The sequence below is a fragment of the Festucalex cinctus genome, chromosome 15, assembly GCF_051991245.1.
Source record: "Festucalex cinctus isolate MCC-2025b chromosome 15, RoL_Fcin_1.0, whole genome shotgun sequence".
NCBI lineage: Eukaryota > Metazoa > Chordata > Actinopteri > Syngnathiformes > Syngnathidae > Festucalex > Festucalex cinctus.
Window position 1 is genome coordinate 12,655,214 of NC_135425.1, and position 13,568 is coordinate 12,668,781.

At 39.2% G+C, this 13,568-nt stretch overlaps 2 protein-coding genes across 2 annotated transcripts in view; one reads left to right on the plus strand and one right to left on the minus strand.

Annotated features, from left to right (window-relative positions):
* uhrf2 (ubiquitin like with PHD and ring finger domains 2) overlaps positions 1–9,323 on the plus strand; it is a 31,501-nt gene extending 22,178 nt beyond the window's left edge. Inside the window, exons 9-16 of the mRNA XM_077497957.1 lie at positions 72–176; positions 1,319–1,425; positions 1,771–1,933; positions 2,259–2,396; positions 2,920–3,172; positions 4,421–4,569; positions 4,669–4,767; positions 6,184–9,323. Of these exons, the coding sequence (XP_077354083.1) occupies positions 72–176; positions 1,319–1,425; positions 1,771–1,933; positions 2,259–2,396; positions 2,920–3,172; positions 4,421–4,569; positions 4,669–4,767; positions 6,184–6,330 (1,161 nt within the window). The 3' untranslated portion in view covers positions 6,331–9,323. The remainder of the gene's footprint in view (positions 1–71; positions 177–1,318; positions 1,426–1,770; positions 1,934–2,258; positions 2,397–2,919; positions 3,173–4,420; positions 4,570–4,668; positions 4,768–6,183) is intronic.
* Positions 9,324–9,721: 398 nt separating this feature from the next.
* Positions 9,722–12,706, minus strand: oaz1b (ornithine decarboxylase antizyme 1b). Its single transcript, XM_077496736.1, is given in 6 exon segments — positions 9,722–10,480; positions 10,754–10,839; positions 11,027–11,199; positions 11,292–11,378; positions 11,380–11,434; positions 12,295–12,706. Coding segments are annotated over 6 exon segments (657 nt in total). The 5' UTR covers positions 12,420–12,706; the 3' UTR covers positions 9,722–10,349.
* Positions 12,707–13,568: the final 862 nt, after the last annotated feature.

Genomic DNA, 13,568 nt, shown 5'->3' on the forward strand with positions numbered 1-13,568 from the left:
GCCGCCATCTTGTTGCTAGGTGAATGACACGTTTCGTTTTCCTCATCTGCTTTTGTTCTTCTCACCCTCAGGTGAGCGAAGCGGGCGTTCACAGGCCGCACGTCGGCGGCATCCACGGTCGCAGTAACGACGGCTCCTACTCGCTTGTGCTGGCGGGGGGCTTTGAGGACGAAGTGGTGGGTCACGTGACCTTTAATGCTGGATTTTCACTGGTGATCTAAATGCACAATTCCGATTTTGTGACTTTTCTAAATTTTTCCGGGGGTTTTTTCCCACTTACGCCGAACCGATTTCATTTAATCAGTACAGTTTTGTGATTAAAGATATTGATTTTGATTCTGACCTGTAAATATACCACATTTCATGTTTTTTTTTTTTTCTCTTTGTGCTACCAAAACACACTCGTGAGCAAAAAAATTGAATTGTGCCACTTTTAGACCATGTAGTGCAGGGGTGTCTAAACTTTTTCATTTGAGGGCCACATACAGAAAATCAGAAGGACACAAGGGCCACATAATGTTATGAAGAGAAATTGTGTTTGGTCCTAAAAATTGTACAAATAATTTACAGTATTTGCAATATGGCAGTAGAGTTATTATAGTTTTGGAAATTTTCATTTTAGGTTTTACTTTGTTTTTTTAAATTGAGTTAGTTTTAATTAGTTTTCAGGGTGGTTCTGTTAGTTTCTTTTTATTAGTTTTAGTTCTTTAATAAATGCTTAGTTTTATTTTAGTTAGTTTCAGTCTTATTTTTTTGCTTTTTTTAATGTGTATTACTTGTGCGCAATATTTAAAAAACACCATGGGCGCAACGTCATTATTCCCTTTTATATCAAAATAAATCTACTAAAAATCACATTTCAAATGATCCCAAAAGGCTCATGCATTAAGTTGATTACGAAAGATTAAAACAAAGGACATTTTTGCTATAATTATAGTTAGTTTTATAAACATAAAATGTAGTTTCAGTTTATTAGTTTGTTAGTTTATTTTATTTCGTTAACGAAATTGTTGTTTTGAATTTTATTTTTTTCGTTAGTTTTAATTAACTAAGCTAACCTTTAATAGCACCTGTTTTTCAACACCCTGCCTTCTTACTTTGACTATCTCCAAACATTTGTGTTTTTATTTTATTTGAACTGAGTCAAATGCCATTTTTAGCATATGTTGCGGGCCACTAAAAAATGGACGGCGGGCCGCAAATGGCCCCCGGGCCGTAGTTTGGACACCCCTGATATAGCGTAAAAACATCCTATGTCAACGGTTCCTTACCTCTGATTGATTTTCTTGTATTATACTGTATATTTGACCTGCTTAAGGACCGGGGGGATGAGTTCACATACACGGGCAGCGGAGGTCGTGACCTCTCGGGAAACAAGCGCATCGGAGAGCACTCGTTTGACCAGACGTTGACCCACATGAACAGGTAAAGTCTAATATGATTAGTTGATGACAGCCAATTCATAAATTCACACCTATCTGCCATTTAGAGTCTTCAGTGAAGCCGAGCTGATGTTTGGTGAGAAAAGTGGGCGCCATTCAATCACATAGACAAGCATTCACATTCATATGTTCAAAATTTTGAGTCTACAATTAACCTCGGCTTACTTAATGTGCTGCTCATTCGGAGCAAATGCAGCTCTGCTTACCTTTTAGCTTTGACATAGTGTTTCATGCTTGCCTGAAAGTGGCTCTGGATCTTCACATCCCTCTGCCAAATTTGTTTTCCATACTGTCGGATCTCCGCTTTTAATATTTGGTCTACTTGCAGAGCTTTGGCGCTCAACTGCGATGCTCCACTAAATGACAAAGATGGAGCCGAGTCCCGGAACTGGCGGGCCGGGAAGCCGGTGAGAGTGGTGCGCAGCTCCAAAGGCCGTCGCATCAGCAAATACGCCCCCGAGGAGGGAAACCGCTATGACGGCATCTACAAGGTAAAAGAAGTAGAGGATCCCCCCCCCATTTCGGACGCGCTGAAAATCCACAATATCACCATAAGACCTTATAATTATTTTTCAAATTTAGCTTTTCCCCTCCTTTTTACCCCTGTTAGTTTCTAAGTCAAGCTGTATCACCTTAATATATTTTACTTCCTTGATACAATGAGTAATTTCCTATTCACAATGGCTTTGCTGTCATCCTGTGGCATCTTTCGGCATTTCATTTTGAGCGCAAAAAAAAACACACAAAAGGTCAATTGTACATTGCTTGACTGTGATGAAAACTATTTGTCAATTAAACAAACACTATTTGTGTTAGGTGGTTAAATATTGGCCTGAGATCGGCAAGTGTGGCTACTTGGTGTGGAGGTACCTGCTGAGACGGGACGATCTGGAACCAGCACCCTGGACCCCTGAAGGACTGGACAGGATCAAGAAATTGGGTCTATTGATCCAGGTTAGACAGCATGAAATGTTTTGATTGCGTTGCAAGGATGCACAAAGTGTCTAACTTTTTTTTACTTGAGCCCAGCTGATACTTTATAGGGCATAGCCAATTCTTATGTCGGGCAGAAAAAAAATCTGATTCCAATTACGGTACTCAGCTGATTATTTTGAAAAATATATAAAGAATAACATACTGCTTTTTTGATCCCTTAATGCACAAAACAGAGAATTTCAACTCAAAATATGAATTTCAACAATACTTTGTCATTTAGTATTTGTCGAACTTTACAATAGAGAGAAATTAGTTTTAAAAAATATATAAAAATGTGCAAAAATATGTGTATAGTTGATGCCATTATAATGTATTGGGTGGAAAATATATTTTTACAACCCAAAACATTCTAGAAAAAAAAAAAATCTGTGAATAGGTGAATCCGAGGGTCCCGAACCACAATGGCTTAGAATCTAAAAAATATACTTAAGTATTTGTCCTGTGTTATTTCCCACCATCAACCATCTGTGTGTGTGTGCAGTACCCACCAGGCTACCAGGCAGTTATGGCGAACAAAACAAAGAAGGAGGCCATCGCCCGGCCCGGTCGTGGCGGTCGGGGTAAGCACCACTCCGGGAGGGGGCGGGGGAGGGGCCGACCGAGGAAGCAAGCAAAGATGGAGAAGGAAGAGGAAGAGGAGGACGAAGAGTACGAGCATCTGATGGCCGCTGTGGAGGAGGACGAGGATGAGCAGCCGCAGAGTAACGGCGATCAGAAAACCAGCAAGGACTCTGGTGGGTGGTGTTATTCTTTGTGGATTTTATTTTATTTTATTTTTTAAAATATTGATAAAGACAGAAGAAAATAATTTTCATGTCGAGGGCCAGCTGCTGTTTATGTGTTTATGCACCTGTACAGAGTCATATTTTAGTAATTAATGCTAATGTGACAGGAGAACTGACACAGAGGAATAGAATTGTCCAGAAATTTGAAAGGAGGCATCTATTTGACGGAGGTGTTTGTCTGCACCCCAGTAGTCTTTTTCAAGGCCAAAATACAATTATTTGGCATTATTTACTTGTGCTCTCTGCTGCTGTGACAGGAGAAAAGTAAACGAGAACACACATCTATTTGAGGGAGGTGTTTATTTTTCTCCTTTTGATGACATACCCAGAGAACAATCGTTAGAGGCCATTATTTGAGGAAATAGGAAAATTAGGCATGGATTACCTGAAGAACAAACAGTGTTATGTAATATTCCTGAGGGGAATAGGTAAGCATCTTTTTTAGGGAGGTGTTTATTTGCCTTTGCAACCCCACAGTCTCTTCGAGGCCATTATTTGAGGAAATACAGTACTGCACTGTACAAGGATTACTTGTGCCATCTGCTGGCCTTACAGGAGAATAGACAGAGAAACTGAATTGGAGGTGTGTATTTTTTGAGTTGTGACAAACCCATCTAATGAAAGAGTAAATCACTATTTGAGGAAATCTAGTAAAGCAGGAATTTTCCTCTCTCCAAATAGAGAGTCATCTAGTTGAAGTAGGTTTTTTTTCTTTTTGTCATTGCACTCCCACAGTGTGTCTTTTAAAGCCATTATTTGAGGAAATGCGGGTTAGGAATCAATTAGTCACACAAAAAGGAGGTATTTATTTGAAGGAGGTGTTTATTTCTTTTAAGTGGATGTTGATATCTCAGTTTTTTGAGGGAATGTGATTTTTAGGTATGAATGATTGAGGAGGAATACGTTTTCCTAAAGAGTCATCTATTTGAGGGAGGCATTTATTTGTCTTATGTGGATATTACACACAAATAATTTTTATTTGAAGCAAATATTTGAAATGTTAACATGTGGCAGTTACATGAAAGGGACTGAATTTCCCTGAAGTAAAACGGGTCACATCTATTGGAGGGGAGGCGTTTATTTTTCTTGAGCTGCTGTTGCACTTCCGTAGTGTCTTCCAGTCTATTGCTTGAACAATTTTAGGACAAAAAACCCCCCACAATAACTAGGTATGCTTGTGTGTGTTTATATTCTCAGATCGGTCGCCAGCATCCGAGCCTCCCTCCAAGCGCGTGAAGGTGGAGGAAGCGTTTGTGCTGTCGGAGCAACAACAGCAGTTGATCGGAGAAGACACGGCCAACAAGAAGCTGTGGGACGAGGCCCTGGGACACCTCGCAGAGGGACCAGTATGTGCTAAAACGCTCTCAATAGAATACACAAGTACAATCTGGGATTTTATCTGTGCCCAAAACATTGAAACGCACGTTTTCTTTTGTGCTTTGGAGAACTTCCTGCGTAAGATGGAGCAGATCTTCATGTGCATTTGCTGCCAGGAGCTGGCCTTCCAGCCCATCACCACCGTCTGCTCCCACAATGTTTGCAAGGTAAAACAATACATTGGCCTCCAAAAATTTGGATTGAACTGATCTCATTCAAATTCATGGAAAATGTGAGTCAGTGCACACCTGTAATTGAGTTGTACAGGTTGTAGCTCACATAAATGGTCGAAAAAAAAATTTTTGTTTGTTTTTTCTTTACAGGACAAAACCCTGGCGTTTAAACAGGGGTGTGTAGACTTGTTATAGCCTTCATAATGCATGTAATGATAGAAATAGTCATACGATAATGTACAAAGGTTTATATTGCCATTGGATTGTTTTTGCGACTTTTCCTGTAAAATTTGATGCTCAAATGTTAAAAAAAATCATCAGAAAAGAATTGCCCAAAAATATTGACCCCGTAGTGTCTTAATTGACCTGAATTGAACTATATATTTATAAGACAAGTCATCTTTTGCTCATGAAATTACGACTTCTCATAATTTTGCGACATTTTTGTAAAGTTGACTTTTCATCCTGATATGCTATCCTCCCAATGTACTTTATTGTTCATTCATGAGAATATTTTAAGAGGGAAATGTAATTTACGAGAAAAAAAATCACGTGAAATTATAACTTCTCATTATTTTATAACATTCTTGGAGAGTTTCGAATTTTTCCCGTAAAATGCTATCATAATGTACTTTATTATTCTAAAATCATGAATGAGAACTTTTTTTTGAAGGAGTTGGAATTTACCAGAAAAAAAAATTCAGGTGAAATGGACTTCCCTCATCATTTTACAACATTTAGTTCCAAATTTTCCTCCTGAAATGCTCTTTATAATGTACTTTATTGTTGTTTATTGTTGAAAAAATAATAATTATGATTATTTTGGCAGTAATTGAAATCATGATTATTCAAACGATGATTTTTTATTTATTTTTTATTTTTTTGTGCAAAACAATAAAATGTTTAAGCACTGAAAAATATTAAGACAAATTTAAAAAATAAAATAAAAATAGAAACACTATAATTATATAAGTTCCTTTTGGACCAAACAAAATTCATAATAATATTTATTTGTTTATGTTGGAAAAAACTTGAAGTTGGACTGCAGCATGTGCACTGTGCAGCAGGACGATCATTTATGTTTAAAAAATGTTTAAACATACAAAACAAATGAAAAAATATTAAGACAACTATAATTCTTTGAAACACTAAAGTTATGCACGATAAAAAATGATAAAATGATAAACCACAAACCATGATAAAAAAAAAAATCATGTAAAATTGTGACTGACTTTTCTTCGTAAATTGCTATTTACTCTATTTGTTATAAAATCATGAAAACAACAGGGATTAGTTTTTTGTACAAATTTTAAAATATTTTAATTTTTTAAAAATGTATTTTGCACCTCTAAATTCCTCTCAAAACTCATGTATGAAGATAAAGGGTCTACCCTTTCTCTGCGTGCTCAGACTTGCCTCCAGCGCTCGTTCCGGGCGGAGGTGTACACCTGCCCCGCCTGCCGCCACGACCTGGGCAAGGACTACGTCATGACGCAAAACAAGACGCTACAGGTTCTGCTGGACCAGTTTTTTCCCGGCTACACGAAGGGCCGATGAGATCTACGCCGCTCCAACCCAGAAGGCGCGCGCACACGCGTAAACACGCACACACATACACACATAATACTGTTGAAAGCTCTACTTTAAAGATGCATTGCACTTCCCCCAATGGGCACATGTATAGTGCGTCACACAGCCATGTCATGTTTTCATGTATACAATCATCAAGCACACAAAGCACCTCAGTAGGTTTCCGACCTCATCCGTTTTCTCCATAAACCTCACCAGCCTGAGATTTTACACCAAGGACTTGAACGCGCGCACTCGCAAGCCCGCCACACACATACATACACACCCCCACACGCGCACCCCCACACACACACTACTACTATCGTACTCAACTACAGAGAGTACATGAAATTTGTTTGACGAAAGCATTTAGTCAAGCGGAGGCCACTATTTGAGGAAATTTGGTGTCATATACCTGCCAACCTGCATTTTTGTGCACCAACCATAGACTGCCCAAAGACGTTGATGATGATTAACATCTTTGATGTTGCCCCCCGTTTGACGTGTCTTTGAGGACACACTACACCATTCCTAAACCGTGTAGTATATTCTCATTTATTGTGATGCATCCTATTTCACAAGGCTGTGATATGCCCTATTTGATGTGTCTTAGATGATACCCTCATTTGATAAGTTTTGACTCGTCTTTGATGATGGAAGCAATTTAGTGTGTCTTTGATGATGCACCCAGTTTGGCGGATTTGTTGATACCACCATCTCAGAATGATGCGGGCCATTGATGTAGCTTTGATATCTCCAATTGACGTGTCTTTGATAGGTGTCTGACACTAATCTCGACGCAGCCAGTTGATGTGTTCTTGACAATATACCCAATAATGCGTATTTCATCGGTGTGTCAATGTGTATCTAAGTGCCCTGGTCGACGTTGATTTTTATGACGCATCCAATTGATGTATCTTGGATGTTAAGCACAATTGACATGTCTTTGATGGAGGGGGTTGTGACGCCCCTATTTGATATCTTTGACAATATCCCACCTTTGAAGCATCTTAGATTATGAAGCCTATCAATGTCATTGATTATATGCCCAATATGGGTGTCTTTGATGACACCCATATTTGATGTGTCTTTGACTTTGCGCCACGGCCGATGCATGCCACGGCCAATTGATGTATGTACATTGTATGATACGCCCAATTGACATTGTTGACGAGTCTTTGATTGCGCGCTCCGTTTGTGTATTTGATGATCATCCAATTTGGTGTGTTTTTGGGGAGCTAACATTCTTTCTAGTGAGTGACTTTTGGTGCAACCCCCAACAAACTAGAGTGTACATAGTATGTATATGTAGCATATACTATTAATTAATGACTTCCAAAGAGCTAGCAAGCATTTATATAGCGGAAAATTAAAGGAAAAACTTATTTTTTAAGTCATGCTGGCTGCTAACAAGCTTGCGTACACACCTTTTAGTAAACAGATCAACATGTGTGACGTTCCCCTTTAGGAGCTTATAAACATTCCACAGATATTAGCAGCAGTCCCACAAAGATACCCTCCTTGCCCCGCCCCCAAAAGTGCGAATAGCGCCAAATGATCTTATTAAACGTTAATATTGTTTGTTTGCGTTCTCTAATGCAGTGCTGAAGTCTTGAAGGACCAAACTGCCTGAAATACAGTAGCTGTCTTAGATGTGTCTTTGAAGCCCAGTGGCTGCAACTCGAGTCACCGTGTCTTAATTTTAGACGCTAACAATTGACCTCTTTTGTTGTACTTTCTTGTCAAGAAAATGCCTTGTAAAATTTGGAAAAAAATTTCATGATGGTTTTATTCTCATTTATTTCAAACATCAGAAAGAATTTTTGTTCTTAAATTTAATATTTTTTCACAAGATTGACTTTTTTCATGTAATATTCAAACTTAGTGTTTTGTGAAAATTCTGACTCTGTCATATTACAACATTCTCATGAACATATATTTCTTTCTTGTAATATGACTGTGATAAGTTTGAGTTGATGGGGAAAAAAATAACATATTTTTCTTGAAAACGATCTGAAGGCATGATAATGGTGGGTTTGAGATTTTATTTTCTGAAAATTGAGAGGTTCTTTTAAAATTCTGGCTTATTCTCATATTGAACTATATCCCACGACATTTTATACAACGTTCTAACGTCATCATAAAATTATGACTTTCTTTCGTAAAGTGAAAAAAAAAAAAAGATTTATTTTATTATTCATTTTTTTTAATCCTATGACTTTGTGGTATTGTATAACTACATATTTTGTCTTGAAATGTTACACTTCATTCAAATAATACTACAATTCTATTCTGTTGTCCAAATGGCCAATTTTAATTGATTTTCAATATTCTTCCTCCTTGGTATGGTGCATTCAAATGTTGACGGTTGGCAGGGTTTCAAGTTGTCGCATCCTTTCTGGTCATATGACACGTTTTTCAGTCATGCGATGTTTTTTTGTTTTTTTATTTTATTAATCCCCCCCTCCTCCCCCGGCGGGCTTGTCGCGTTTGTGCTGAAGTCGTCCTCACTTCTGTTCGATCATTCAGGTTTTTTTGTTGTCGTTTTTTTTTTTCACAACATGCAATTCTAAATGGTCTTTTAAGGCGAACTGTGATGTGCATTAATGATTTGTTTTGTTTGTGGCTAACTAAATAGCGCTCCTTCCTGCAGTGACTTCCTTCTGTACGTGAACCTACAGTGCTAAAAACCCTTTTTAGACGTCTCGTGGACGCTTGGCTTTAGTGCTGTGTCGTTTTTCTGTTTTTTTAATTAACTATTGCACTCTACTGAAGAATTTAAAGTCACGTTTCTTTTCTCTCAGAAAGCTTCTAACATCTGTCTGTTTTTCTATACATAGGTTTTTAGTTGCTTCACGTTCATTTTAATCATTTTTATGTGCCGAGCGCATTAGCCAGTCTGACGAGGGGATCCGTTGCTTCATGTTTTATACATGTCATAATACTTAATATGTACCAATAAATATTTGGATTCAAGACAACAGCCTTCTCTTCTTTTTTTTTGTAGAGTACTAACATTGTGCTGATCTTTGTTTACCCGCCTTGTCCACCTGGGGTCATGACAGATATACTGTTGTCTTAAATCATCAGTACGGCACTAATTTCAGTCGTGCTCCACAGAGGATAAAGAATACATGCCTCAGTACTGTTTTGTCTACTTGTTGCAACATTTGTGGTCAATCTGTCACAAGGGAATTTCACGTTTGCATAATTATTTATAATTTATAAGTGTTGTGTAGTTTGGCAGTAAACTAGGTGAAAAATGCATCTAAATGCAACAATTACTCAATATTTGATAAATGCCTAGTTATTAGTGTTCCAACAGTATGTAATTTTGTGTGTATATCTTAAAAGCCTTCCTTCATATGAACACAAGATATATTTTTGGGGATTGTTTTATTATAAGAGAAGCACATTAGGTAGAGTAGCACTATATGCCAGGTGAACATAATGAAATAAAAAGGAATGCAGATGCCAAGTCAGTCCTAACAGAATATCACAGCTTTCCCTCATAACATCCAGAAATCGAAATGTGAAAATAATGAGATTTACATGTCAAAACAAAGCAAAAAAAAAAAAAAGCCATATGGATAATTCCGCTTCCTGTCCACTTTACATGCCCAAAATGTCTTCACTAAAATGGTGTGGCTATTAAGTACCAATCAACAGGGCTGTTAACATTAATTGGATGTTAATGCTACACGAGTGGTCCCCCTGAAGAAAAACAAAATCAAACATGGCAGCCATTTTGTCACTGCAGTACCCAAGTGTAAAACACAAACAAACAAAAAAAAACCTGATGACCTTTGTGTGTTGTACATTCAAACAACGGAACGTCTCCATGGGAAAACAAAGCTGAGCTACATAGGCACATCTAACACTAAGCAAGCCACAGTCAAACCTCCTTCCCTCTTATCCAAACTTGATGCTCAAAAGGGGAACTCAAGAGATTGACAAACACAAAATGGAGAAAGGGGCAGAATGGTAGGGGTGCGGTTTCGGGGCGTCTACTCCTCGTCGGAGGAGTCCCTGTCGAAATTGTAGGCCATGAAGAGAACGTCGGGTCGAGGCGGGACGAGGGCGTGGCCCGGTTTCACGATCTCGAAGCCCAGGAAACTGAACGTTCGCACCAGTTTGGCTAGAAAAACAAACAAAAACAAAAAATTGTGTGTATTTGGTGTGTGGGGTGAGTTCAGTATATATTAGCAATGGTGTGGGTTGGTCAGTATGTGTTCAGAATTAAAAAAAATAAAAAAAAATAGCACTTTCTGGGGGGGGGGGGGGGGGGGGGTACTTCATTGTTGATTTTTCTAGAACAAAGTGGGGAAAATTGATTCAAATGGAAAATCAATTTTTGCGCTGAAAAAAAAAAGTGACGTTTGCAGCCAGATGTCTGGTTGTGTATACATACCACGGTCATCCCTGTTCTTGTAGAAGCAGACAAACACGCTGACTACTTTCAGATGTTCTTCAGCGTATTCCAGCAGAGACGCTAAGCTGCACACAAAACAATCCGACAAGTTAAAAAAAAATATATATATAATAATAATAATAATAATACAATTAGCTTAAAAATGGCATTCCAAAAACTTGCATTTGAGCCTCAGTGATGCCTAAATTGATCATACGTGTGAATGGGACTGAATTCTTGCTTGCGACGATTCCTGGATGCAACAAAGCTCACCTCTCCTTGCTGCCTTCAGGCAGCGGGTCGAGAGGGATTTCCACGAAGAGAGCGCTGCTGCTCACGACAGCGTCCCATTGAACCGTCTTGGTGACGGTGACATGACTTTGGAAGTGGAGTATCCCGGGGCGACCACTGCCCGCCGGCTCCTCACTAACGGTCAACTTCAGGTCCTGGTGGGATGGGAAGAGGTGGGGAATTGAAACCCTTCAATGTTACTTTGATGTCCTTTGGTCAGACGGACATGACGAGGGCTGCGACTTACTGAGTGGAGCAACCGAGCTGCAGGAGCGTGATCCCGTGTGCCATTCCCTCGCCCACCTGGGATCTTCAGGGGTGGGAGAGGGGCATCAGGAGCACCACAGAGGCCCCGGGCCGCGGGTACTACTACTACAGTGCATGGACAGACTGGGAGATTAAAAAAAAAATCATATTAGGTCCAGTTAAAAACTAAGGATAACCTGTCACTGGTTTGTCTCCTTTTCTCCTTAGAGCAGTCTAAAGGTGGCTCACTTGCTGTCATATTCCACACCTTGCTACATGCTGTGCTAGCTATTTACTGTTTGTTTTTTTTAATTGACAGAATACAAGCCATTTACTGTATTGTACGGCGAATGAGACGGTGTGGCGTCATTCCGCAATGGGCCGCTGAGTTTACGCAGGTGTGATCCAAAAAAGCGTCATTACGTACTGTGACGTCAGCTAGTAGCGGTGCCGTCTGTTACATAACGGCCCTCAACCTGACACCGACGTGGCCCGTAACATTTTACAATTTCAATAAAGTGACAACGTTGAGTCGTAAATTACTCATGTGTAGCAGCAATAAAACGCATATTTAATCGTTACTCGACAATGCCAGCTTGTTAACAATGTTACATGCAGTGACGCACTTATGCTAAACGAGGAAGTGGGACTAAACGCACGTATCGCTCGCAGGATAAAAGGAAAATGTTTGATTGGAATGTCATATAGCGTCACTTTCAAGCAGAGTTTATTTAATAAAACGAGGTTATCGACGGTGATGCTAACTAGCCCACTAGCATGAGCCGTTGACGTAAACAGTCGCAGCGAGCTAAAAATATCAAAGCCGCACGGCAAAAATCAACAATATAATGAATCACTTTAGTAACTCAGTCTGAATTTATATCCGAAATGCCGGAACTTTCAGATGCCGTACTGTAAATAAAAATTTTAATTGCACTTGAGCGCATTCTCGTCACCCCTCCCCCACACAGCGATTAGCATCTTTAGCTCCCTTGCTTACTTACTTCGCAATCATGTCACAAATACCGCTACTCAAATCCGCCATGGTAGTGGGAGCCTGTTGTTTTCCTTCCTTTTCGCGAGCAAAGCAATGACTGTTTAGGATCCGCTGGAGGTTGGATTTTACCATCCGGCCTCGGGTAGAGACACGACGGGCCAACTGCTGATCTCTCCCTCGCTATGCTCTGTAGATGAGTGACGGGGCAAAGTTGAAGGCAGCCAGTTTGAGCGAAGACAAGTCAAGTTATCCGGTGAGCGTTGACACTTTTTCCGTTTGAAGCACTGCGACGTCAAAATAAGGTGATATCGACTTATTTCTACGGGAGAAATGTCAATGCCACCGCAAAAACCTCCGACAAAATCACTCAAATTTTCCTCGGTGATGAACGTGTTTGTTGTGACACGATTTGTATGTGCAATTTCACCAAGGAAACACTTTTATTTTTAAAGAAAAGGCGGATGCAGCTGGCGTAATCTCGTGGCGCATCATGTCTCTGACGACAGAAACGTCAAATGCTAATGATGCTAATATGTGCGTGGGCAACGTCTCCCACGACTGTTAAAGAGCATCTTTTCGACAGAAAAAAAAACAGAACACATAAAACGAACCATCTCTACCGTCATAAATATGTTTTGTTTGTGACAAAGTCCTATCACATGCCGTTTTGTTCGGCAAATAGATGACATCGACACCGAGCTCAAAGCTAAATGCTTGCTAGGCTCCGTTTCATGGAAAAGTACTGGGGTCAGAAAACAAAAGAGAATTAGTCAACTTTCATCTGTCCAATTTATGTATATTATTGCTGTTGTTAACAGTAAATCGTCAAAATAATACAAACAATTTCGCCTCCGGAGACTGTTTAATTGTGTTATTAAAAATAATTGAGGATGAAAAGATGAACTGAGTGCATATGTCATGTGACAGGTCTGCTAGTTAAGATAAAGTCTTTTAATGAAATTTTAATTGTTCTCAAGTGTCAATGTGTAATAAACTTACACTTATCAATACTTGATGTTACATGGCCTGCGTTGGGGGTAATTCATAAATGTACTTTAACTTTTGACTCAGCATATGAGACTGCATGTTTAGCGTTTTATGACGTGTGCTGTATTTTGTGTTATTCATTTATTCATATTTGTTTACTTATTACATTTGTGTTACTTTTGTGGTTATTGCCCGAGTGTTATGTCTGTGTTATTACATGACTGATTTTTACTCCTTGCACAGCAGATATAATTGTTTTAAAGTGCTTTATAAATAAGGCTGAGTTGAATGGTG